Genomic DNA, 26136 nt, shown 5'->3' on the forward strand with positions numbered 1-26136 from the left:
TTTTTACGTCTCGTCGAACTTTTGTGCCGCCGGGTTCACCGGCTCCAAACAGATATGAAGTCCGACACTGTCCCGTCCTTGTTGGTACCCGCGGGATGTGTCTTGGCCGGCCTGATGAGGCCGGACCGATGCAGGGCGTTGGCGTCGGGCTTGGCGGCGGTTGTTTCCACGAGGCTCCCGTCGGCATTGTATGATATTTCCTCCCCGGGAGCACCCAGCAGCGCCTCGTACATCTCCGGCCGGACACCCCAAGGAGGGCCCCTTTCGGAGAGGGGCTTCCCGGACGGGAACTCGAGGCAGACGAGGCGGCCGGAGGGGCGGAGGAGCTGGGTCATGCGTTTGGCCCATTTGGGGCGTGCCTCGGGGGGCAGGGCACACAGGAACTGTTTGTCATATTCGCTGGTTAGTCGCTGCGGGAGAAAAGGAAAAAGGGGTTGGGTTGGGTTGGAAGCAGGCTGGGCCCGTACCGTATAGTCGTATATCAAGTCGAATGTGCCAGACCCGTTGGTCCCGAAGCCATCTAGCACGCTTTCTGAGAAGAAATCGCCCGAAACCCATTTGATGTCGCCCTTTTCCACGCCCTGCTGGGGTTCATAGCGCCCCGTCCCTTCGGTTTTCTGCCTGTTCTCCTCGGCCATGCGCAGAGCGTCGGGGCTGACGTCCAATCCTACGACGTCGTATCCGAATTTGCTGAGCAGCAGGACGTCGTGGCCGCGCCCGCAGCCCGGCACGAGGGCCGTTTGGCGGACCAGGTTCCCCTGCAGGACCTGGTGATGGGCTCGAGGGACGAGGTCGTCCCGTGTGAGGAGCAGCTCCTCCAGGGCGTCGGAGGGGCCGTCCCGGTCCCACGGGTGGAAGCCGTCCTTGTACATGAGGGACCACTGGTCGCCGTGGGCTGAGAAGGCGAGGTTTTGGAAGCTTTGGCTGAGGCGGCCGGGGGGGTCGGCGGTGGTGGCCATGATTGCGGCGGGTGACTGAGTGAAGCGATTGTTGATTGACGGGGCAGAGCCGCCGTAGGGGACAGGAATCAAAAGGGAAAAGGAGACAAGAGAGAAGGGAAGAAAACAGGGAAGATGGGAGGCTCGCGACGTTTCGGGTGGATGGAGGGTGGGATGGCGCAAGCCGGGCTGGGGGAGGCGCAGTGGATCTTGGAACGGCCGTGTTGGAATCGGGAGCTTGGTGATTTTCTGCCGAAATCTGCAGACTGGAAGGCAAAAAAGCCTTGGTCTTGGTCTTGGTCTTGCGATTCAGCCGGGACCTGGCGCGGGGGTGGAGTGATTTCAGCAGCATGGGGCCATGCCATCATCCCACGCCTAGGGTTGTGTGATTCGTGATTCGGCTTCCAGATGATGCGTGGCACGGGAGGCGGTCGTTTGCAGGAGACGGGAGAGCGTGATTCAACGTGGACATGCTGTTTGTGTTGTCGTGCGGGCCGTTTGACGTCGCGCAGACAAAGCAGCATCCCTTTGAATGTGCGCAGGTCTAATTTTTGTAACGGACCAGGGTTCTAGCTAATAGTAATTACTTATCTAAAAGAAATATATACTTAAAAATTATAATTTTTAAAGATATTAAAGTATATAAAATTATATTAGTTATTATTACTAATAAAAAAGTATTTTTAAGTATCCTTAAGTATTATAATAAAAAGTAGGTTAAATACATTAATTAGACCTGCGCACATTCAAAGGCATTGGACAGCCAAAGGCGGCGTTGATCCATGGATGGAAGGCGGACGAGCCGGTGAGGCAGACGCCCAACCAAAAAAAAAAAAAGAAAAAGAAAAAAACCAAGAATTAAAATAAAGATAAAAAGTAAGAGCAAAAATAAAAATACACAAAATAAAAGAAGCCTCGCGTCTATCTACACTCTGCCGCGCGCACGAGCAGTTCATGCAACCTGCATGTCGTGTCTCGCGAGTACGACGGCGGCTGCGGGCAGTTCCAGATTGCACATGTGCCCACGTGCAGCCCTACGACGGCTGGCAGTGAGACACTGTTGAATCTCGATGGTGGTTCAGTGCTTGTTCTCCGGCTGCTTATTAAGAGCGTGCTTTCCATTGTTCACGACCTTGACCCCTTGAGCTTCTGTTTGCGGTTATTCGTGGCAGCCCTTGTCATGCCCGCACACATCGACCGCGGAACAGGACGCTGAAAATAACTGCTGCCTCTTTTCTCTCTCTCTTTTTTCTTTCGTGAGACGTGATATCGTCTTGCCCGTGTGCAACAGCAGCCGCCCACGGCCCGTTCACGTCATCCCTCCCTCCCATTGTCACCCGCCCCACCCCCGCCTCCTCCGCCTTCCCCCCTGCACCACTGTGCCTCGGCATCTCGACACCTTTTATTTCGGGCTTCCACCACCTCTCCAGACAGCATCCAACATGACCAATTCACCAATTCGCCCTCCGCCCTGAACAACCCCCCCCTAACCGCCATCATGGATATCAACACTCTCTTCGGAGTCCAGGTACGTCCCACACAACCCCCCCCAAAAGACCCGCACCACTCACCCATTTCCCCCAACCAGGGCAAAGTCGTCCTCATCACCGGCGGTGCGTGACTCCCTCCCGCTCGCAAAACCAACCTCCCCCCTAACCAAGCCTCCCCCCCCTCAGGCGCCAAGGGCATCGGCCGCATGATAGCAACGGGCTTCGTCACCAACGGCGCCAAAGTCTACATCACGGGCCGCGACGCGCCCGCCTGCCACGCCGCCGTCGCCGACCTCGCGCCGCTCGCGCGCCTCTCGGGCTCGATCCACGCGCTGCCCGCCAACCTCCAGAACCTCGATGAGTGCCAGGCGCTCGCGGCCTCGCTGGCCCGCCTCGAGCCCGGCGGCCTGCACGTCCTCGTCAACAACGCCGGGGCCACCTGGGGCGCCGACATCGACTCGCACCCGGACGCGGCGTGGACCAAGCTCCTCACGCTCAACCTGCAGCGCGCCTTCACCCTGACGCAGCTGTGCCTGCCGCTGCTCGAGAGGGCCGGCAGCCAGGACGACCCCGCGCGCGTCATCCACGTCGGCAGCATCGACGGCGTGCGCGTGCCCTCGCTCGCCAACTACGCCTACTCGGCGAGCAAGGCCGGCCTGCACCACCTGTCGAGGCACCTCGCGCGGGACCTGGGCTTCCGCAACGTCACGAGCAACGTGCTGGCCTGCGGGCCCTTCCGGACAAAGATGATGAAGGCGACGCTGGACGCGGCCGAGGACGTGCTCAAGGAGAATATCCCGTTGCGGAGGATCGGCCGGGACGAGGACGTTGCTGGCTCGGCTGTCTTTTTGGCGAGCAAGGCCGGGTGAGTTGCTGTGTTTTTATTTATTTATTTTATTTAGGTCTTGCTTCTTTCCTTGTTTCTGGACTAACATGCCGTAGGGCCTATCTGAATGGCGCGCTGATTAGAGTAGATGGAGGGGCGTCGTTGGTGGCCAAGATTTAGAAAGAGAAAAGGGACATTCACATCAAGCCGCAGGGTTTTTTTTCCTGCTGAGAATGTACTTGTATACATTACGCGGTGGGCGGTGTTTTGGCAATATACTGAAAGTGAGGTACAACCTCGAGTTTTACCCCGCTTCGTCTCTTATTATATGCATCTACTGCTCCTCCTCCTCCAAGGGGTATCGTTCCTGTTGAAGACGGACAAGACGAAACTTGCTTGGCCGCCAAAGAAGCTCCCGCCGTGGCAAAGCAAACCTGGCCGCAGAACAGACTCCTCCCTAGATATAATGCCCTGTTGCGCCGACTATAAAAGGCCAAAAAAAGGAAAATAAAAAAACAGACAAACATAATGACTCCTCCGCTGATGTATCAAGTCTATCGGATGGATCCGTGACGTGTTAAAAAAAATAAGAGTGAACTAGTGGTGCGATAAAATAGCACCGGTTGGCGGTCTCGTTGAACAAGATTCATGGTCCCACGGTGTCGTATGCACGCCGGTTATTTAGGGGGAAAAAAAGAGATGGATGCTTGGCTTCAAAACGTAATAGATGCCAATGCTCAAAGACCACAGTCTTCAAAGTCGCGGGTCAGGCAAGCAAGTTGCGCTCGCTTGGCGGCTTCGGCAACAAGGTTGACATCCCTAAGAAAAGTCTCGGTCGAGGGCGCTTTGATTTGGACCGGCGCGAGCATGGGGACAGACTGCGACGACTGCGCGTTCGTCGGGGACTGCTGCGTCGACGACGAGGCCGAGGAGCCAGCGAGGCTGGGAGACGAGATCGGGGCGTTCATCTCGGCGGTGGGAAAAAGACAAGAAAACAAGGCGAGGTGCGTTGTGTGATGTTCACGTCTTGGACAACGACTGACCGACGGTCGGTGTAAATGGCAACAGGAAGAAATGACAAAGATCGGCTCGCGCGCCCAGCGGACAGCGGACAGCGGACAGCGGGGGGAGATGACTGTCGAAAGATGTCTGGTTGCTTCAATGCTTGGCAAGGGGGCCGACTTTTTGCCAAAAGTCGTTGTGGCCTATTTTTTTTCCGTCGGCGGAGGAAGACGTGAGATTGGGGGATCCAGATGCGGAAGGAGCCACGGGCTCAGTCAATAGCCGAATTGGTTCTCGAGACGGGCGCGGGGTTGACAAGACGTGTCTTAGACGTTTGCGGGGTGGTCGGGACGAGCACAAAGGGCAGCGCGAGACCAACAAAGGAAAAAGAAAAAAATAGAGGTGTGACGAAGAGGAGGAGGAGGAGAGAAGGGCAAAGGGAAAAGAAGAAAAACAGAACGAAGCCAACGTACGAGTGAGTACAAGTGAGCAGCCCCGTTTGTCCGTGTAGCCGTCGCTGCGATGCCAGGCCAGGGCTTTTGTCTCCGCGATAGCGCCGGATCCCGTGAGCGATTAGGAAAGCCTCGGCCTGGGAAGAGCTGCAAAAGGTGGGTATTCGGGAGACGAAATAGACTACTAGTGGCTCCCCCCCGGGCGGTCGTCAGAAATTGCTATTTAGACTTGGGCTCCCCCGCCTGGGAGCGAGTCAATGACCGATGGAAGGGCCGCGAGGGAACAAGACGTCAGAGGCTGGAATTGCGGGGACAAGCTGCTGCTGAATGAATCGTTTTGCTACAGTCAGGCTGCCTCAGTCGCTGGTGATGTTTTCGCGCATCTCCACAGGACGCAAGAGCAAACTCCCCCGGGGATACACGAGGAAACAATTGGTCCAAGAACACCTGGAGGCCCGGTGGCTGAACGTCAAGCAGCGGCAAAGGCATCACGTTAATAAATGAAGCGGACGGCCGCCAACTCTTGCTGCTCGCTGCTCGCTGCGTTTGGCCGCCATCGACTTTGTTCTCTCGACAGCAGGCAGCACGGTGGAGACAATGCGCCTAACCCGCCATGCGAGGTGGAGACGCACAAAGACCATCGGTCTGCGCTGGTGTGACGGGCCGAAATGGCGATGCTAAAGCTGATGTCGATGCTGCCGAGTGGTGATTCGTGTCGATCCACGTCCCTCCGGTCGTGCCACCTGCGACTGAACCATCTCGACAATCTCGACCGCCAGCCAAACCAGTGACCCCTTCGTTTCAACTAGTCATGACGCACACCGAACCCTACCTATATTCATTACCATGCATCGCGGCATATACTCCGTACCGTCCTGGGCTGTTATGTAACAAATGTTGCATCCCAACCGCCTCGCAGGTCATGAAAATGAAAATCCCCAACCTTGTGGGGAATCCAACGCTCGGTTGTTGTTTTCCCTGCACTTCATTGAAATAATGGCATTGTGACGCGGGCGACTGATTCTGCATTTTCCGCATCCCTCTCATTATCAGAGCTGGATACCGCACCCTCCCTTCACCGCATAGTGTTCCTGCCACCTAGCATTTCGGATCTGACCGATGGCGTCTCCAAAGTTTCACTTAATTGGACGCGGAGGGCGGGGAGGGCGCCTGTGCCAGATGAGCCAGCGCCTTCTTTGCAAGTGGCTACAGCAGCAGCGACATACTACAATACAGAGCGGGTGGCCCAGCCATTGGTGATGCCTTCGATGTTGACCGGCCGGGGGAAGAAATGCAGACGCGTGCCGTGTACTGTCCCACGCGGGTAGCAAGGGTCGCAGTGCCCGTGGCGTCGCATATGCAGGAACTTCCGTAGCAAGTCGTCACCGTATGTTTGGAACATGGCGTTTGGCACCGTGGATTAGTTCTGTGCCTGTTGTTACACTTTTGGGGAAGTCCATGAGGTGACGGGAGATGCAAGTATATGCATCGACAGTCGTCTGAACAGCAGCTCTCAGCTACCAAGGCGGTCATAAGCCAATAGTAACAGCAACATGTATGTACGATACTGTGAAGACGAGGTCGCTCAACTCATCACTGCCAGCCATCCTGACCGGCATTATTCATGCTAACGACTGATCCACCGGAAGAAGTCGGAACTCTGCCATTCCTGAGCAAAGTCCATCTCTGCTTTGTGGGTCAGCGATGGATTGCCCCCGTGGCCTCGGATGGCCCCCTGATGCTTCATGTTGGTCTGATCGTGACTCGGTCGCCATCGGGAAGGCGACGACATTAATTGGGCTAGGGAGATCGTCAAGTTGGCCGTCGGCCCAAGTTTGAATCCGACGACATGACTCATTGCTGGTTGGGTGACGGATCGAATAGGACAGCTTGAGGCTCGACAGTCTAGGACCAAGGCCGCCAACTTGTTGCATAGGCGGTAGGGGATACAAACTGAATTCCATTTCGCATTTCTAGATTATGTATACAAGCTCGAGGATATCCTCCAAAAACTTAAAACCACGACACGCGTGCTTTCGCATAGCCTCAAATAACTCCCCATTCTGCCTAGTTTTAACTCCGCAACACATAGTGTATTGTGCCAAATTGCCTCCTACCAGGCAACCATGCCGACGACAAACAGAGCAGCAGCCAGGTAGAGCCCAACAGCAGAATTTCCAACTCTGGTCAGGGGCGCTCCCATCACGGCAAAGCTGTCACTGCCGCTCCCACCTGAAGAGGTAGAGTTTCCGCCGTTCGAAGGGGCCAACTTGGCACAATTAGACTGAGTACCACTTGCGCTCTGGGTTGTGGCCTGACCCTTGAAGTCGCATGACGAAGCCGCATTCTTGTTCTTCTTGTAGTACGCGTCCAGCACGAAGGCAAGTTTCTGCTTGCTGGAGCACATGCTGTAGGTGCCGTATTTACCTGTAGTAAAGTTTCCATCAATGCTGGCACAGAGTGAGCGGTCGCTGCCACAGATGTAACCAAAGATATCGCCAAAGTCATCAGTCTTGAGGCTGCTTGCAGGAACACAAGAAGCCGCCTTGAACATGCAGTCACAGGCGGAGTCGTTCGGGGTAGGGGGCAGGGTCGCGCTGGCTTGCCAGGATGAGTTGACAGCAGGACAGTCCATGACCTTGGCCGTCGGGTTGTACGAATCCATTGTGACGCCCTTGGGGTCGACGGCGCTGATTTTACTCTGGAGAGCGGCAAAGTCCTTCCTCTTGGAGATAGAGCCGTCACTGCTGACCTCGACCAGACCTAGATAGGGTTCATATTAGTTGTTTATGTTTTATTATATACGGGTACAGACACACGCTGCATCGCTGAACAAAGTGACTTACCATAGTCATTCGTCTCCTGGAAATACTCATAAACAATACCTCCACTAACAGCGTCGGTCATGTTCTTCAAATACAAAGCAGTCGTCTCGTCCCAGGTACGGCCATCACCACCGTTTGGCAAGTTACAGCCATATTCAGCAAAGAACATAGGGACAGAGTAATTTTTGAAAAACTCAATGAGCCGGTTGTACCCGGACGCTTCGAAGTTGCTGGAGCCACACCACGAGTAAATGTTATATCCGAAGAAATCAATCGAATCTTCCGAGGGACCACAGTTAAAATAGCTCGCAATCTGATCGCGGATGGGCTTATCGTCGTTGGCAGCGTAACCCACACCCATCCAACGGTACTTCTTAGACTTGATATAAGCCTTGGTGTCACGGGCAGCAGCCTTGACATATGCGGAAGCGCCGGTGTTGTTGTTTGCATTGCTGACCTCGTTGCCAGCAAAGAAACCAATCGTGTTGGAATACTTGGCCATCTCGTCAACAACTTGCTGATAGCGTGCGAAGAGTGCGGTGTCCCATGCGGGATTATCGCGATTAATGGAAAGACTTGGTTCGCCCAAATCTGCGACGACATAGATGCCGTTATCATTGAGGAGCTTCATGCAAGTTGAATGATCCTTGGTAGGGTCAATTGCGTAAACTCGGATGACATTGGTTTTGAGCGCAGCAAGATTAGGGACATCGGCTTGGCAGCGCTTGGTGTCAGCCAGAGGATCAATGAAGCTCGAATTTGTAGGTGTCGAGCCGGCTGCGCCGGTCTGCTGCTGATACGCAATACCCTTGAAGAAGAATTGAGTTCCGTTAGGAAAGAAGAATTTGGAGCCCTATATTATTGGAAGCAAGGAGCATCCTGTTAGTCAATCATAGCCAAAGACCTCACATTTGGAACAAGCTGCTCGCCCTACCTTCATTTGGATGGATGGCAGGTCGGCGCCAAGTGCACCACCTGCCAGGGCCAAAAGCGATAATGAGAGACTGGAAGCAATCATTTTGAGGCTGAAGAAATATTCGATGATGGCAAAGCCAGGTTGGAATCAGGTCGGGTTGATCTTGTATGGATGTGACGGACGTTGGAACTGAAACAATTGCGACGACTCCTTGTTCCACCACAAGCCCTCCCGAGTTGGTTACGTAGCAAGGTAACGATGCGCTCGAAACGTCAAGAGAGTGTAAAGAAAGAGACAGGAAGCAGTTACGGCACAAAAACTGTCTGCCGCAAGAGCGAATGAATCGAGAGAGGAACACTCTCCTCAACTAGCAATGGCGCAGCACAACGAAAGTTGTAAAAGACGATGGCGACAACGAGAGTGTTAATGAGGAGAGTCTCACACAATGTGCAAACAACGTCTCGAAACACAAAGCGCCACAGGAGTGCCAGGTCCCTGAATCTTACGAGTTTTCGAAGGTCCGCCGCGGTGTAGTCTAGACCTGGACAACTGGGCAGAAAGACAAAGGACTGAAGCCTCGTTCATGCGCACCCTTCCCTCAAAACGAAGCGGCGACTGAGGCAATGAGCCTGCCACCCACCACACCTGCCCCCGCCGCCGCGGCAAAGTCGGATGGGCTGGGGGGGGCGCATATGGAGCACATTTGGAGATTCACGTCCAGTTTGACTGTTTGTGCCACGCGTCGTCTAAAGAAAGAAATAGCCGGGGCAATAGTATGATTGCGATGCAGCATCAACCTCTTCAACAGCCAAAGGGCTCCTCAGGAATTGCAGGCTCATTTGGGTAGTCCATTCTGCCAGTTTTCCTTCAATGATTCTCTGCAGGGCACTGAATACTCTGTATGTAGGTTCGTTCTGTGCCTTGGGAACGGAACTCGGCGCCATGTGGCGTCACGACAGTTAAATAAGAAGCAGCTTGGCGGGCCGATAGTGCCGATTCTTGTTGACGGTGAGCCGGCGTGGTCTTCTGTCTTGGCTTCAATGCGTAATGGGATGAGGCATGGGGCCATGCCGGATACCCGCCTAGTTGTCTTGTCAGCGTGCCGCCACCCGGTCTACGGCAGATGGTCTGTACGGCAGGGTTCAAATACGATGGCTGAGTTCGTGTGTGACGATGGGGGCTTGTCATGGCTTGTGAGGCTGCCCCTGAGCGCCCTGAGCGCCCTGAGCAGTCCTGACTGTCCTGAGCGGGTTGGGCGTTTTGAGCACTCTGGATGCCACGTATGTACATATGTGGGTGTGTGGCACCACAGTCATGCACTTTTCGTGTGTTGGAAAGAGGCAGAATTATTGTTCATTTTGGAGACGATGTCGAGTTTTGAAAGTGGACATTGACATGACATGCATCCTGGTCGCGGACCCTTGTTCGCTGTTTCTGTCGTGCCTGCCAGGCTCAAGCGGAACTGACACAGGCAAACTGGGTCGTGCTTGCCATGTTTGGAATCCTAGCCTAGATTGACCTTGGCTGATTTGGTCGATCTGGCATGCAGCCAGCTCCAGGCATCTCCACCTTTGCCGAATCCACATCGCTCTGCTGCGTGCGGTTTGGTCGACATGAACCCAGTTCTGTTTTACAATAAGAAGGATTTATGCCAAGGTCGTTGGCTTTTCTTTCTTTCTCTTTTTTGCCAGGAGCACGCATCCACATCTGCGATACGTCGCCGGAGAATTCACCCTCACGTTGCATCCTGGTTCCAACCAAAACCACTGCTTCAAGGGTCATGGACTCATGGTCTTCCACAGCACGCGTCCAAATGGTGCCACCCGATGTTATTTTGCGATGAAAATTTCTTCCCACTTGAAACTCGCATCAAAGGTGCCTTCGTTTCTCGTCCTTGTCTGGTTATCATAGCTTTCTCAACTCTAGGAGTCCTGGCAACAACGAATGCAGACTTGGAGGAAGTAAATCCACTAGCATTATCTCCGCAGCAGGAAGCAAATGTGATTTCGAAACGTTATCAACTTCTAGACGGCCGGCTACAGCAGTGTGGTAATCGTAGGCGCGAGGGTGAGATCTCAACTGCCCAATGTGCAAGTCTGATGCTACTGTTCGCAGAGTCTCATTGAAAGAAATGAGCGCCCAAAGATGCTCGTGAAGACTAGATACGCGCATTTGGTATCGAGGAGTCGCGACCATCAAAGACTCCCGGTTGCCAGAGCCAAACGAGCCATGTTGCTATGGCTCCCGCAAGCGGTGAGACAATGTCGTTGGCTTGATACCTTAACTCAGCGATGCATGAACCGACGACCCAAGGCCACGAAAAAGGACCGCGAATATTATCCTTCTTGAATGAAGAATCCGAGCCTAGAGTAAATGGCCTTATGATTTCTTGGACTGGTTATTGTTTACTCATGTGCGAAGTTTATTTTCGATCCGGGCTAGCTCCCAAGGCGGATGCAAGACTAGAGGCTGTGGGAGAAGCATCGACACTTCTATGCGAAGCCTTTCCGCTAACAGGATGTCTCACTTTCAGCATACCCATATTCACCTTGCCAACGCGGCCGATTCGAGCTCTCATGGTTACAGGACGGTCTCCCGAGAACGTCTCAACTTGGGGGTCTTTTACTGAATCACTCACATCTCTTTGCGGTCCTGTTGAAAATGCGGCAAAAGCGAGCTGTCTTGGCGGGTGCGTTTATTCTAGACCCTAAATTGATATTATGGTTTGAACAGCGTGAACCTTTTTTACAAAAGCGCATGTCTTCCCATCCCCCCTCACAAGGGCAGTTGCGAAATGCTTCCATGCATCGTCTCTCTTTAGTTCCCGAGCTTGAGCTCAAGGTGAACAGTGTTCAGACTTCGTCGAGATGGGTTTCTCGTGCTGTGGGCGACGGCCTAAGAAGGCAGGGACAGAGAAGTTGACTCCTGTGCATGACGAGGTGGTATACCCGGTTCATTTCTTGGACCAGTCTACACTGCAGCAGGAACTGGTCACCTGGGTCTTGAGCTTCAATGACGTGCTTTCGGCAGTTCCCTTGCATCAATCTCTTTGCACCCTCCTTGAGATTGGGGACTGGAAGAAGCTTGGAACTCGACTACGGGTCCGGGTAAGTTGATTGTCTCGAATCCACATGAATATGATGAAGACGAGACTCTGCACCTGAAGAATGCAGAAACTGACCATTTGCTATCACAGAATGATGGCTTAATGGAGGCATATGCACCAAAGGTATTCACCGCGCAGAACCCTCCTTGCACCTTCTTCCACGAAAAGTTTTTCGATACTCCCATTCAAAGAGACCCCATTGGAAAGCACTTCATCTTGCCAAACAAAAGAGCCTTTACTCAAAGGTACCCCTCAGACTACCGAGGTCTTTTTCTCCCGCCAGGTGTTCCCTCAACTGTGCAGGACATTGTCGACGGGGGTTTGTCCCAATTAGTCCTCCGTGTTTTGTCATTTCGAGACGCAACTATGGTAACGCTCTCGTGGCCGCCAAACTCCATGGATACGGCAGGCTTCAAGGCCCTCCTGCAAAACTGGTCTCTATGCATGGCCGGACGCATGGATGAGGTTGCTACCGTCTTTGGGGCGCGGGAGGATGTACTTGAAAAGCTGGTCATGAGCGCCGAAGAAAAGAAGAATCTCGACGAGCTCAGAGTGGACAGGAAACTCAAAGCTTTGTCTCAGAACCCGATTTCAAAATGGTGGAGACGACGGAGTCACAAACCACTACAGAGCAGAATGGTGTTCATCCCTCAGGCAATTTATGATGACTTCATGAAAGAGATTCGGGAAGACATTGCCAGCATATTAGAGGATGATGACCAGCGACCAGTTACGACCGCCGCAGACATCATCCTAGCCTGGATAAGCAAGCTACAGGCCGCAGCCGACCTTAAACCAAGGGGTGTCCTTTCTACATCCTTGGTCAACCTACGTTGCCGCATGTCCACCCTTCGCGATCCGTCAGGGGAGTATATTCAAAACCTGACACTGCCTTGTTACTCGTATATCTCCCCTGAAGAAGCCACCGACACAATCGGCGCCATAGCCCTCCAGCACAAACACAACACGCAAGATCAGACCTCGGAACACCAACTGCTCGCCCTGGCCAAGCACGTTATCGACAAGAAGAAGCGCGGTAAGAACCCGCTCCCCATATACAATGTATCCAGGATCCCTCTTCTTGAATTCCATAACTTTTCCCCTCTGCAACTCTTCTCCGCCGCCGATTTCTCGCCAGCTGTTGTTTGTGCCGATGCGTTTGACGGTCCCAGATGGAACCCTCCAGGACGCATGACTGCAGCGTACTACCTTATGGAGAGCACGAATTTCGATGAGAGCGTTTGCGCTGTGCTTGGGAAGGACCTCGGCGGCAATTTTTGGATGACATGCCAGCTGGAGCCCGAAGTGTGGGTCAAGGTCGAGGAAGAGTTGTATAATTTGCAGAAGACGGTGAACTCGCCCACTTCGGGGCATTGTATTCGGTTCTATGACTATTCAGCACGCAAGGTATCCGTTAGGTCTACGTTTTGACCTGACACGGGAGCTTTTTTTTAATGTAGTCTTTTCAGGCGTGAACGTCCTCGCTGCGATGGGTCTTTGCGGGCATTTGCTTGAGGGGCGTAGGTTATCTTCATAAGCAGATGGGCTTTATTTATAAGACATACGTACGGCATAGCCTTAATATTAATAGCTAATAGGGAATGAAATAGAGGAAGGAAAATACCGTCTTTCAAACTACAGGTTCACTGGCACTCCCTCTCCACCAAAACCATGGCACTACCAAGACGTGCGACAAGACAACCACATCTCGATCAAAGCGAATACAGCCATACGATGGGTTTGGTGGAACATTAGACGAGAAGCTATGCTTTCAAGCCGCCTCGGGCGCATTCAATATCTGTGGCATGAGTACTTCTCAAGAAACAGGCCTACAACTGCAAGTACTTCATCTGAATAGCAGGATACCTGTCTCCAGCTGCCACGAAGCCCTGAAGCATGCCGTCAATCTCTGCCATGTCCTCACTTGTGAGATCTATGATGGCGGCATTCTCCTTGATTCTTCCAGGGTCGGAAGATCCAGGGATGGGGATGATGACGGGCATCCCCGGCCGCTTCGAAAGCGCCAAGAGCCAGTTGATGGCAATCTGGGCCGGAGTGCAGCCCTTCTTCCTCGCGAGGGCCTCCACCTTTTGCACGAGCTCGAGATTAACCAGGAGGTTCTCGTCCTTGAACCACGGCAGGTCGCGCCTCATGTCGTCTAGCGCAAGGTCGTCGACTCTCTTGACGCGGCCGCCGAGTAGGCCGCGTCCGAGAGGGGCTGGAGTATCGTCAACACGCTGCTTGCAAAGGAAAACACTAGGATGGGCTTGGCCACTGGACGCTTACAGTAGGCAATGACGGGTATGTCCAGCTCGGCACAGGCAGCACACAGGCCGTTGGTCAGGGCATCCGTGTGGAACAGCGAGACCTCAATCTCCAGCGCCGAGATGCGAAACTTGCGGGCCGCGCTGCGCAACGTGGTGGCGTTGATCTCGCTCGCCGAGATGCCGTCTATCATGCCGCTCTTGACGTAGCCGTCGATAGAAGCGAGTGTTTCGTCTTCGTAGTCGTGGCTCAGGTCCTTTCTCGCCATCCCCCATTGGGCTATTCGTCCCACGGGGCCGAGTTGCTCTAGCGAATGCTCGATGCTCCGCGCCACGCCCTCTGGGCTCCCGTCGAAGCCGAGAGTCTTGAAGTCCCGGCCGCCCTTGATGTTGATGGCTACTCGTTCCGCGTCATCGGGGTACTTGGCAAAGTAGCGGCGGAGCAAGGTGAGCGAGTTTTCTTCGGGGCCGCTGCCGTAGAACTCGGCGCCGTTGAGGAACGTGCAGCCGGATTCTATGGCGGTTTTGATGGCGGTAAAGTTGACTTCGTCTGAATTTGGGGTCTGAATGGCGGTGAGGCCTATGTTTGGGGGATGTCAGTAATGGTTTGAGTGAGCATGGCTGGCGATGGAACGGATGGGAATACCCATGAGGCCGTAGCCGATGGGGCCGACTTGCTTGCCGACGATTGTAGGCATGGTTGGGCGTTTACGTTTCACCTGCTAGGCTTTGCGGAATGATGGAGAGCAGTATCGTTTCCTAGTGCTCCCAAAACGAAGTGTTGAGGAGAGTTGTGGCAGATATTTGTAGTTTTGGGGGATGTGTGGTGAACTTATCAACGGTCACATTGACGTCTGTACAACCTCCCCCATTAATTTCTCTTGTGTAGATGTTACTTGTTGCCTAAGCCGAAGCAAAATACTTTGTGGAGAGTGCGTTCCGGTCACAAGTACAAGGAAAGTCCGCAGAGTATTCGCAGTAATCACCTTCCATTGCAGCGTGTAAGTCGTCGTCGTATTTGGCTTAAGACGGCTTGATTCCAGATCGGGACGGGGAAAGCGCCTGGTAAAGCACGACCAGCCGGTGACAGTACGAATATGAAGCTGTGAGAGTGTGCTGGATGACTGATTAATCCAGGGAAAACGAAGACGTGTCGATTCTCGGAGGCAAGGCATTGATTGGATGTTTGTCACAGACTTGTAAACCTGGCTCTACGTGAGCGTGCCCGTACATGTACGCGGCCGACATCTGGGGCAGTGAAGGACCCTCCCCGGCAGTCCATCACCACGGGCAAAGGCCCAAATATTGTGCAACACAGGGCAAGTGGTGAATTGCTGAAGCCCAACACAAGACACGTTGGGAAGCTGCGCTCACAACTCACTTACACGTCAACGGCTTCCTTGGACGGACGTCGAGGCCGTGTGGGGCCAATTCAACTGCCGCCCCACCCTCCTTGCCGTTGACGTTGTCGCAACGCCAAAAATCTCCAAGCTCGACATCGTGAAAGGCCGCCCCAACTACTTAGGCATCAGACACCGCGAGCCACCTCTGCATCAGTCCTCTCTCCAGGAGCATACACAATCAATACATATCAAAACAGCATCCTATTTGCAGTATTCCGTCCCGGAAACCGCCGCCACCATGGCCGCTGCGACCGCCGCCCCCAGCGCGCCCTCTGAACCCAGCAGCATCTTCGCCGTCCCCCGTCCCATCCGCTCCCTCTTCAAGCTCTTCCCGCTGCGCACCTACGAACCAGAGCCTCTTCCCGCCCGCGCGCCGGACCAGACGCGGCCCCGCGCAAGACTGTACGTCTTCTCATCAGATGAGGATGCTCTCAGGGGCCGGCCAAGCTTCAATCCCACCTGTTTGAAGTGGCAGGTACGCCAAGCCCAGTCCAACCACCCATCAGCCGCATGCCTCTGACAAAGCCAGACATACCTGCGCATGGCCAACATCCAAGTCGACCTCGTCCCATCCACGAACCACGCCTCCCCATCCGGCGCCTTGCCATTCCTCCTCCCCCCAACGACCGACTCGAGACCAGACATTCCCCTCACGGGCACCAACATATCCCACTACGTGCACAAATACTCCAGCTACTCGTCAGTGCGGGAATCCAACTCCCCCCGAACAGAAGCGTACCTCTCGCTAATAGCCCAATCCATCCGTCCAGCGTGGGTATGTTTCTTCCCCCCCAGCCATCACAACCGGCCGCACACTAACCAACACCCTCAGCTCCACGCACTCTACATCTCGCCCGGGCACACCCCCCTCCTGGCAAGGCTATATCTCCCGCCGTCGCCCCTCGTGTCAACACCGCTCCTGCACACCCTCCGCTCCGCGGCGACCAACGAGATCCTCAAAACGACACGCCGACCGCTCCTCCTCCCCGAGCAGCTGTACAGCGACGCCAGGACCGCCTTCCAGACGCTCGACACGGTCCTAGGGTTCGACGAGTGGTTCTTTGGCGCGCCCGAGCCGGCCCTGTTCGACGCCGAGGTCTTTGCGTACACGCATCTGATTCTAGATGCCTCGTTCGGGTGGCAAGACGATGCGCTGGGCGCCTGCCTCGAGGGCTGTGACAGGCTCGTCGAGCACCGCCGCAGACTGTACGAATGGTGTTGGCACTAGGAGCCGTGTGAGCGGGCACGCAGAAATAGGGGGCGTCGTGTTGTATAATTAGTCTTGTACACTAGGTGAGGTGTTGATGCCAGCGCAAGCATTGGTTATAGATGTTGCTTGATTGTATAGAGGAGCAGCACACGGGACACTACTCTGCCCCGTTTGCCTGTCTGAAATGATGAATATGTCTTGAGATACGGGCTTTTTTGGTTTCTTCACCCCATCTTTGGTGAGATTGCAGACCTTGCCTGCTGCGGATTATCTCGAGCACGAATACAAATAACCACGAGAGCATGAAAGCCCACGTACACGGTAGCAATGGAATAATAGCACACAAGTGACGCTACTCTCTGATACACAACTGCATGCCACGGCTGGATATCGACATCGTCTATATCGCTGTTCCGCATCCGCTATCATTCTCAACTAGCATACACGTCCCTCTCCCCTCTCCCCTCTCTGAGTCATCTACCCCGAGTCCGACTGGTACGATCCTAAGTGCTGATAGGAACCATACATGATACCACTGTTTCTCTCGAGCATCCAATTTCGTAAATCAAATGAGCGCAGGTAAAATTCATGCAACGCCACCTCTGGATTCAGATATCACATGCTCACAAAAACCATTACCCACCCGCCCAGTTGTCATGTTGGATTTCGAGGGAAGAAAAAAAAAAGCAACGAATCAAGACGAAATGGGAAAAGAAAATAGAAAAGCTGCCAAACGCCAGGAACGCCGCCTAATTAATGCAACACAGTGGGAAAGGATAGCTCGGTTAGGCTGCGATGAATGCGACAAACCATCTTTAGTTCCAATTCTACTACAATCGTGGGTCGGCCTTGATGCTGCCCACAACATCTTGTACCGAGACAAATGCACCTGCACCACCATCCGCCCGGAGATCTTCAAGTAGCACACTTGTTTGGGCATAGAGCTTTTCAAGAGATGCCTGCGAAGATTTGCCCAAAGACGCTGTCCATGAATTAGTGACAAGTCTTGGTGTAGACAGATGTTGCGCTCATAACGACACTTACCCAAAATAGCCGAGTTGAGTTCCTCTGCAACAACTACCCTGCCTTTCTTATCAAGCAGGTGGCTAACTGTTGGTTCCACAACAGGATTGGAATACGCCACCAACGCCCAAATTTCCTCCAGTGCTTTGCTGACTTCAATTCGCGGGTCTCGTGCATACGTGGCCCCCAAGGTTTGTCCGTAGCTGAGCATTTCTTCTTCCAGCTTCAGCAACTCGAAATGGGCGTTTTGCATATCAGCTTCGAAATTCGTATGCTCGTTCCAAGCCACGTCGTCTCCGCCATTGACGTCAACGTCCATGTCCTGCGAAATAGAGCTGGACCCGGGTCTATGTCCATTGCTCATTTTCGAGTCAATTGCGGATCTCAGTTGTGCCGTCTTCCGGACCATTTCAATGAACTTCCGGCAACATAATTTGAAATGAACTTGTGCATTTTGTTCGAATACTCGTGGGTAATAAACGTGTGTGTGCTTCAACGCACGGTCAATGTTACCCTCAAGAATGGCTTTTCGAATCTCTACATTGTGTGTTAGCATTAGCGACCAGCAAGTGGAAATTTGTCAGCCTACTTTGCCTATTAATAGCGTCTTCGTCATCCTTGATGTTGATTCCGTCGACAGTGACATTAGGATCCAAGTTCAGAGCCTCCTTCTGCAGCTTGATATCTTCCGCAAAAGCTCGGGCCGTTTCCACATAGCCATCATGCTGCAAGAACTGCAAGACCAAGGCCTGTATGAGGTCTGTTTCGCCCAGTCCAGACTCAAGCCTGGAGACGTCAGTCTTTTCGATCTCATCTTGGATTTTTCTCCGTTGTCCCTATTTCCCATTTAGTAGGTGTGCTGGAATGGCGCATAGTCTGAAAGTTTTGCACAAGATACTCACTCTCATCATATCATCAATGTCATAAACAAAGGGCGTTTGCCCAAAATTGACTATGATATGTTCTCCTGGCTTCTTCAGACTAATAGCAGGGAAAATCTTAGTTCGGACGACGTCGTTGACGGCCACACCTGGACATGTACTATTAACAGAGCCACCCACACGCCATTGTTCCCATGATCAAGGAGGCTTACCGATCTTGACGCCATTCTTGGTAAAAAAAGCAGTGTGGTCGCGGAAGTTGACGCCGCAGCCAATGATATCTCCTGTGCTGAACGTTGGACCAAAGGGCCGTCCGGTATTGGTCCCGGAAAAGCAGCGGCCGTCATCTCCGTGATACCCCCAAGAATTTTCTTCCCAACCTACTGGCCGCGACATGGTCGCATCTTTCGTGGCAAACCCAACGGCGATGGTAGCGCTGCCATGCTGTCAGCTTGCTTCTTGCGTTGACGGATATTCAAACATGGTTTCAAGGTCTACTTGACTTACTCGTCGCGCTTTCCGCATAAGATTTGAACCTCGTAATAGTATATTCCACATTCTGCGGGCATGGGGTGATCGGCTCGCGCCGCAGCCGCCTCGTGGTCCCTGTCTTGGTGACTTCGGGGGCCGACAAACTTCAAAGATCGCGCAGCCTCTAGAAACTCAATAGACCCCCACGAATCACCAGGGTTCCAGCGACTCGGTAGCGGCGTCAGTTCGTCTTCCAACTTTGGCCAGCTCAGTCGCTCCAAGCTCGTGCGGGGCAGTCCTGGCCCGGTACTAAGTGACGTGGGATATATCCTCAGTCCAGGTTGATCGCGAGCCAATTCAGTTGCCATCTCGTGGCTGTGTTCCTTCAAAGCCTCGTTCCGAGCCTGAAGCCTAGCCCTGTGCGCAGCCTCCAACTTGTGAACATAGGTGGACTCGGACAGATATGACGGGACGAAGAACGAATCGTGGTCTTTGGCGGCAGGGTCTGAGCTCTCTGAACACATCGGTGCCATGAACATATCGAATCCGCGGGAAAAGGAGGGCAGGGTGCCACTGGCCTTCCACATGGTCGCCAGGTCGTTGAGGCTGGAGTCGTTGATGTTGTTGGTTTCGCGACGCGACGTCGCTGAGGCGAGGCCGGGAACAGGATCGAGCAGCAGACCACGGCTAGGACTCAAGATGGACGTGCGGGAAGGATGCGTGTAGAAATGAGAGCTGGCTCCGGAGCGATGCGGCGGTTCGGGCGTGTACGCGGCGGCGTTGCGAGAATCGTTGCGAGAATGCGGTCGGCCAGAGCTTCCAGCTGACGATTCTGAGTCTGAGAAACCAGATGAGCCATGCTGCTCCAGGCTAGCCATGATATACCAGACAGGTCCGGAAAGCGGGAAAGGGCTGTTCTGCGTGCCTGGAGGGTTGGGTTGGCCGGGTGGTGCGGATCGGTGGTAGTTGCCGTGATGTGATGTTGTTCGACAAGGTTGTTCAAGAGCAAGCGAGCTATGCACGTAGGCGGTACCTGACCGGCTATGTTCAACCAGACAAGAAATCAGCACTTAGGCTGGTGACCCTGGAAAGGCCAAGCTGCTTGCTTGGTCGGACCAGTATGCCAGCCAGTGTGCCACTCTATATCGGCCGTCTGGCAAGATGAAAGCTGCTGAGCTTCGGCTCGGCTACGATGGAGCCCTGGTTGAAAGCGACGTGCTGGCCCCTTTGCCCAGCGGTATTCTGTCACGGCCCGAGCGGTGATTGAAACGCTGCACAGGTTTGGAACGAAAGGTTGGTCGAGTGATACGAGGGTGTCGTCGGCAAACGCTGGATAAATGCCAGCGCTTGGAGGATCAGACACCTGGCGATTCCATGGGTAAGTACGGAGAACGGAGTACAGGGTGCAGAGCTAAGAGTAAAGGGTACGTCGACGTACCAGACCAGACCAGACACATGCATGCTGGCACTCGGCGGCACTAGACCTGAGCACCTGAACAGTGGGCCGCCGCGCGCAAGGGGGGGCAATTATTGGTGTCAACCAGTTGACCTGATCTCAAGCTTGCTCCAGATGTCCAGTCGGTGCTATGTCTGCAGGCGCCAGCACTGATCAATATGACACCAGACGGCAACTTGACCCCGTGTCTGCTTCAATGTTGGTAGCGGGACATGGGGAGCGCTGGAACGCTGGAACGCTGAAGCCGCCATTAACCATTGACTGGTGGACGCCTGGATGCTGGCACGTCGGATCCACTGCCCCAGCCTCTCATGGGCTCTCCATGGATGAATGCTGTCTGGGACAGCGGCGGCAGTGGCCAGCAGCCCGATGATCCCAAAGCACTGGACGAGAGGCTGGTATGTCGTGATTAAGACGGCTTCTTACGACTCTACGCCCAAAGCTGGCTTGAGTTTGCCCTTGGTCTCTGAAATTCTTGCCGGTGCAAGCATGCATCAAGGCCTGCCCAACAGCCGGCGGCAGAGGAGCTGGGCACAAATGTCTGCCCTCTGTGTCTGCTCCCATGTGCACGCACGTACTCTCCGGCTGGTATAGACTACGGCGACAATCACAATCACGCGCCCAGCCAGCACCGCTGCAGGGCTCCATTCCTAATGCCAGGCCCTAGTTATGTAATACTATGCTCGAGTCTTTGCAAATGGCACCCCTCAATGACACCCAGGCCATTTGCGCACTTTTGAGTGTCTTCTATCGTCACGATTTGACCTTGGCAGCAACCAATGCGGACTGGCGGGCGGTGGCTTGCACGAGAGGGCTGGGGTTTTCTCAGGTTGTGGTCAAGCTCAACATGCACTTGGGTACAGCCGAGAACAGAGGGAGACGGGAATCTGGTACAAGAAGCAGGCCTATGACGGTGAAATGGTTTTCATTCACGAGCATGTTGGTGTTGTCTCTGGATGGTGTCCGGCTGATGGGTGTTGCTGAAGGCTGCCGAGTTGGAGATTGTAGGCGTGGCAGTGGCAATTTTAGTCTGCCCGTGTTTTAACATGAATACTCCGTACGGACAACAGAGTACCCACCCGTTGCAAGTTGGGAGGCGATGCAGCGCGATGAAGAATCTGTTGTGGGTTTGACAGACTGCCGGCATTAAAACCAGAGTTACTCTACCTAGGTGAGGACACTTGCGATTAGACGGCTCCAGTTGAGGCATTTCACTAGGCCACTCATGCCTTGGACCGCACTACTGGTGCAATCGTTCTGATTGCCCCCAGCCACATGCATTCTCGCCATTTCGCCAACCTTCGGGGTCCACCAAGTGTAAAGCGCATAAAGGCATATGCAAGATATTGTACAGTCACAAAATACAAATATACCCAGCGCCATTTCAGGACGTCGACTCAACATAACATGTTCAATACTTTTATTCGATATCACAGCTCTGCGTGGCAGATCCCCCCTCCTCTGAGTATCTAATAAGTACAAATGCGGGTCAAGCCAGCCCATTTTCCAAAGACTCCCTTGTGTGAACAATCGAACGGCAAAAATAACTCCATGGCTTATTTTTGGTTCTCGGGTCGCAGAGAACTATAGAAACAACGGTTAGTAAACCACTATAAATAGAACGAGAAGTCCATTTGTAACCTACCGAACAGCCTTGCCGGCTCTCCAGATCTCCAGATTTCGGATTTCTTCCATCTCAGCCTCGTACCTCTGGCGATAGTCGGCCTGGCTGTTATAGTCCAGAGATCGCTGAGTCTCGGTTCCGTCCCTGACGCTGTCGTACAGGTTGTTGAAGACGGGCTTCAGGGCATCCTTGAACTTGGGGGTCCAGTCAATGGCACCTCGGCGGGCGGTGGTAGAGCAGGCCTCGAACATCCAGTCCATGCCATTGGCACCAATCAGGGGGTACAAGCTTTGGGTGGCCTCCTCAACAGTCTCGTTGAAGGCCTCGCTGGGACTGTGGCCACGCTCACGCAGGACCTCGTACTGAGCAAGGAACATGCCGTGAATACCACCCATTAGGCAGCCACGCTCACCGTACAAGTCAGAGTAGACCTCCTTTTCAAAGGTAGTCTCGTACAGGTAACCAGAGCCAATGGCGACACCCATGGCAACAGCCTTCTCCTTGGCCTTGCCGGTCACATCCTGGTAAACGGCGAAGGAGGAGTTGATACCACGGCCCTCACGGAAGAGGGATCGGACAGTGCGGCCAGAGCCCTTGGGAGCGCAAAGAATGACATCGATGTTGCTGGGAACATCGACCTTGGTGAGGTCCTTGAATACGGGGGAGAAACCGTGAGAAAAGTAGAGGGTCTTGAAAAAAAAAAAGTCAGCCCAATTCACTATTTTCATTTCTATTGCAATGCAAGTGATAGTTGCTTACCTTGCCCTCGACGAGCTGGGGCTTGATAGCAGGCCAAGTCTCCGACTGAGCGGCGTCGGAGAGAAGGTTCATAACAATGGTACCGCGTGAGATGGCATCGTCGACCTCGAACAGGTTCTTTCCAGGAACCCAGCCATCCTGAATAGCGTCCTGCCAGGACTTGCCGTTCTTGCGAACACCGACGATGACGTTGAGGCCGTTATCCCGAAGGTTCAGACCTTGGCCGTGGCCCTGGGAGCCATAGCCGATGAGGGCCAAAGTATCGTTCTTGAAGTAGTCCTGCTGCGAGTTAGCACTTGCAATGCGCCAATTGACCTCTCTGAGAGATTCCAGGAGGAATCTTCGCCTGTTTCTAAAGCAATTCGGGTCGTGACTCACAAGGAGCTTCTCCTGAGGCCAATCGGAACGCTCTGTGCAAAAAAAGAAAATTAGCGGTTAGCTCATAACCGTCGGCAACGGCGTCAATTGGATACAAAAAACGACATACCATAAACATCCTCCTTGTGACCGGCAAAGTCGATGGTCTTGACACCACGAACCTGCTGCTGAGCAACAGCGACGGCAGGGCGAGCAGCAGTAGCAGCTCGCACCAGCTGTCTGGCAGCGATGTACGAGCGCTGCTGGACGCGAGGAGCAGCCAGCTGGCGAGCTGCACGCAGAGACTTGGAGAAACCTCTTGAGGCCATTGTGTACGGAAGGAGGGGAGATTTGTGATGAAAGGGATTGGCGAATGTTCGGATGGGGAGTTGTGGTAAGAGGGAAGACAGATGGTGAACTGGTGGAACCGGATTTTTCTTGGGGGGAAAAGCAGTCAGAGCCGGGGGCCGATTTCGGTGGTGGATTCTGCATGCTGCGAGGGTCGGCGGCACATGCGCCCAAGTATTGCTATTGGGGCAGCAGCCGAAATTCCCCTACACGTACCGAATCACGTAGTTAGAGTATAAATATCTTGAGTGTCTTGCATGAAAATAATATATATATATATATATGAGAGACAAAATTATGAAAATCAATGTTCTTTTACCTTGTCTCTCCCTTCCCCAAAAACTACTTAGAAGGCAGAAGTAAAGCATTATTGGTGCTTGGTGCTGGAAAGTCATGCTGGGGCTTATGCTGTAGATTGATTTGGTGGAGCGTCAACTAATTAGGCAATTAGTGGAGCCCGCTATCAGAGAAGCAATTCTGTTGCCCTTATTACCAACGCTCATGCGCTGTCAACTTCAAATGTTGGGACTCAGAGCCAACACGTGCTGAAACCGGCCACCAAAAGGGCCTTGGCCTGACATGGAACACCCAAACGCGCAGCTCGGGTTTCTGGTTACGCAGCTCGACAAGCCACCTAGTCGCTGGCGGGTAGTCTTAATCAGTCCGTATTTTATATCTACCTTGTACTACCATAATTTAAAAAGCGCATATTGGCGCTTTCATTTTATGCCAGGCAAAATCCAACACATTGCGATATTTGATGTTTGGTGTTTTGAACAGGTCACAGTGCCTTTTCTATCGCTGGAGGTTGCACCTGCGAACCCTGGAAAGCAGCACTAGGAAGCCGGTCTGTCGAGGAAACTGAGTACTACTACCTGCCAAGGGTTGACTAGACACACAGCCGGCACGCCGAAACCGTCGAAGCGCCTGACTAAGCCTGTCCCGCCAGTCCTAAGCCCAAACAACGTTCCCACATCGAATCGACAAGGCCTGATTCACACATGAATCACGGATGAATCATCTCACTTGCTTGCCCAAAACTAGTAACTGTCGGGTCCAAGCCAGGCAGGCTCAGTCTGCGGTTTCCCTTCAAGAAGCAGCATTTGAAGAAAATGCACTGTGCGTCCTGGGCCAACACCTCCCTTCACCAACCCACGCACCATCAGAGCGTCAACGGTAGATGATCATGGCGCTGGGTGCTGAAATGTCGCTGCCACCCGCTCACTGCACTTATAGATGCCCCCAACATATTCTCACAAGTGTACAAACTCGGCATCAGCGAAGCGTTTTGTAGATGATACTTACGGATGCCATGATACATCTGTATATATTTGATTCTCAGGGCTGGAGCGGCAATCAATGAATACGTCCGAAAGAAGACTGTTGCCATTCAATCGCCAAAATTTACAGTCGGAGCTCCTCGTAGTTTTGTACCTGAAGATACCACAGTATATTAACCACTTCGCTATTGACACAGACCCAATTCTAACAGTAATGTACATGCAGCAGCCAACCGTAATGTATCCTTTTAATTCTTGAGCCGTGCTTCCAATGACTTGCCCCCGAAACCTTTGAAACGCCAACGGTCCAGTACCGTGATAACCCGAAATATGTGACACGTCAACCATGTGGCCCGACGAAGACGCCTAGCCAACTCCAACCGTCGCGAAATGGGAAAAATTGAAATGAGAAAAATAAGCAGCAAGACGAAAATAGGTGAGACAAGAAGAAGAAAAGTGCACCGATTAAGATGCGGCAGAAATAGCAATAGGAGCCGGTGACGAAGCATTGATGCTAGGAGCGCTGTTCATCTCGACATCCCCTCCAGCATTGCTGTTGTTGGCACTGTTTTCTTCTTGGCCATTGGCTTTATTCTCCTTGCCGCTGCTGTTGTCAGCAGAGGCTGAAGCCGCCCCAGACTCGTCATTGTCGTCTTCACCAGACTTCTTTGTGTTTGGAGCAGTCCAGCGAGGAATCTCCCAAATTACACCGGTAAAACTCTTCAGCTTGAAGCCACCTCGAGCCCATTTGCGGCAAGGCTTGCCAGATCGATCGAGAGCGCGAAGGCCAGCATTGATGGCTCCCTGGTTGGCCTTGGGGCCAAGTTTGGCTGCTTGCATTCTAGCGACAGCGGCGTGGTCGATTGTGCCATCCTCCCTGTAGACATGAACACGTTAGAAATTGAGTACGAAGGACCGTGTAGAAAAGCATCTGCCAGTTGCAAGGGATATGCTGGCGGCAAGACAAGACTTACAATCTAGGCTTCTTCTTGGGGCCCGGTTTTCCGCGCGGCTTTGGCACCCCATCTATCGTAGCTGCAGACCTCTTTGCGCCTTTCTTTCGGCCATCTGTTGGGGGCGCCATTGATGCAGGTGCAGGAGTTCCCTCGGCTGCCGGTGTCGCAGCGTTGGAATCGGAAGCATTGTCACCGTTCGACACGCCGGACACGGCCAGGTGGGCAGACGGAGCAGGCGAGTCCTTGGGCTCAGAAGACTCTTTTGGGGTGGGTGATTCAGCATCGGGAGATTCGGCGTGCATCACTTCGCGCAATCTAGACGCGGCAATTTTGAGAGTAACAACAAGCCTTGTCTTGCTGCCAGATTTACGCCGACCGTCAGCCTTGGGAGGCATTTTCGCTGATGTGGCCTTGGAACTGTCGGAACGCCGTGTCAGGTGCCTGAATAGTTCATGATGTATTAGCGGATATTCGGCTGTCGATATTTAAAATTTCATCAGGTATATGTAGGCAACATACCTTGACCTCGGCCACTGCTGTTTGACCGAT

At 53.4% G+C, this 26136-nt stretch overlaps 10 protein-coding genes across 10 annotated transcripts; 3 read left to right on the forward strand and 7 right to left on the reverse strand.

Annotated features, from left to right (window-relative positions):
• Positions 1–35: 35 nt before the first annotated feature.
• G6M90_00g076220 (uncharacterized protein) lies at positions 36–959 on the reverse strand (the record flags this gene model as incomplete). The annotated part of the gene is made up of 2 exons (XM_014689993.1): positions 36–383; positions 468–959. The coding sequence occupies 2 exons, from the start codon at positions 957–959 to the stop codon at positions 36–38; spliced, it is 840 nt and encodes a 279-aa protein (XP_014545479.1).
• Positions 960–2436: 1477 nt separating this feature from the next.
• On the forward strand, positions 2437–3434 carry rhlG_1 (Rhamnolipids biosynthesis 3-oxoacyl-[acyl-carrier-protein] reductase; the record flags this gene model as incomplete). Its single annotated transcript, XM_066131053.1, has 4 exons — positions 2437–2466; positions 2527–2551; positions 2615–3293; positions 3371–3434. The coding sequence occupies 4 exons, from the start codon at positions 2437–2439 to the stop codon at positions 3432–3434; spliced, it is 798 nt and encodes a 265-aa protein (XP_065987065.1).
• Positions 3435–3991: 557 nt separating this feature from the next.
• On the reverse strand, positions 3992–4222 carry G6M90_00g076240 (uncharacterized protein; the record flags this gene model as incomplete). Its single annotated transcript, XM_014689991.1, has 1 exon — positions 3992–4222. One exon carries the CDS (start codon positions 4220–4222, stop codon positions 3992–3994), a length of 231 nt encoding a protein of 76 aa, XP_014545477.1.
• Positions 4223–6821: 2599 nt separating this feature from the next.
• Positions 6822–8551, reverse strand: G6M90_00g076250 (uncharacterized protein; the record flags this gene model as incomplete). Its single annotated transcript, XM_014689990.1, has 3 exons — positions 6822–7471; positions 7555–8386; positions 8468–8551. The coding sequence occupies 3 exons, from the start codon at positions 8549–8551 to the stop codon at positions 6822–6824; spliced, it is 1566 nt and encodes a 521-aa protein (XP_014545476.1).
• A 2765-nt stretch (positions 8552–11316) lies between these two features.
• Positions 11317–12986, forward strand: PaAT-2_1 (O-acetyltransferase PaAT-2; the record flags this gene model as incomplete). Its single annotated transcript, XM_014689989.1, has 2 exons — positions 11317–11556; positions 11646–12986. The coding sequence occupies 2 exons, from the start codon at positions 11317–11319 to the stop codon at positions 12984–12986; spliced, it is 1581 nt and encodes a 526-aa protein (XP_014545475.1).
• A 398-nt stretch (positions 12987–13384) lies between these two features.
• plr1_0 (Pyridoxal reductase) lies at positions 13385–14517 on the reverse strand (the record flags this gene model as incomplete). Its single annotated transcript, XM_014689988.1, has 3 exons — positions 13385–13773; positions 13842–14399; positions 14466–14517. The coding sequence occupies 3 exons, from the start codon at positions 14515–14517 to the stop codon at positions 13385–13387; spliced, it is 999 nt and encodes a 332-aa protein (XP_014545474.1).
• A 943-nt stretch (positions 14518–15460) lies between these two features.
• On the forward strand, positions 15461–16450 carry G6M90_00g076280 (uncharacterized protein; the record flags this gene model as incomplete). The annotated part of the gene is made up of 3 exons (XM_014689987.1): positions 15461–15697; positions 15752–15997; positions 16055–16450. The coding sequence occupies 3 exons, from the start codon at positions 15461–15463 to the stop codon at positions 16448–16450; spliced, it is 879 nt and encodes a 292-aa protein (XP_014545473.1).
• Positions 16451–17262: 812 nt separating this feature from the next.
• RANBP10 (Ran-binding protein 10) lies at positions 17263–19685 on the reverse strand (the record flags this gene model as incomplete). The annotated part of the gene is made up of 6 exons (XM_014689986.1): positions 17263–17414; positions 17477–17992; positions 18045–18291; positions 18358–18485; positions 18549–18772; positions 18844–19685. The coding sequence occupies 6 exons, from the start codon at positions 19683–19685 to the stop codon at positions 17263–17265; spliced, it is 2109 nt and encodes a 702-aa protein (XP_014545472.1).
• A 2134-nt stretch (positions 19686–21819) lies between these two features.
• ilv-2 (Ketol-acid reductoisomerase) lies at positions 21820–23332 on the reverse strand (the record flags this gene model as incomplete). Its single annotated transcript, XM_014689985.1, has 5 exons — positions 21820–21847; positions 21909–22576; positions 22647–22925; positions 23025–23056; positions 23134–23332. 5 exons carry the CDS (start codon positions 23330–23332, stop codon positions 21820–21822), a joined length of 1206 nt encoding a protein of 401 aa, XP_014545471.1.
• A 1764-nt stretch (positions 23333–25096) lies between these two features.
• ies4 (INO80 complex subunit 4) lies at positions 25097–25982 on the reverse strand (the record flags this gene model as incomplete). Its single annotated transcript, XM_014689984.1, has 2 exons — positions 25097–25508; positions 25606–25982. 2 exons carry the CDS (start codon positions 25980–25982, stop codon positions 25097–25099), a joined length of 789 nt encoding a protein of 262 aa, XP_014545470.1.
• Positions 25983–26136: the final 154 nt, after the last annotated feature.

Source organism: Metarhizium brunneum, chromosome 4 (genome assembly GCF_013426205.1).
Source record: "Metarhizium brunneum chromosome 4, complete sequence".
Taxonomy (NCBI): Eukaryota; Fungi; Ascomycota; class Sordariomycetes; order Hypocreales; family Clavicipitaceae; genus Metarhizium; species Metarhizium brunneum.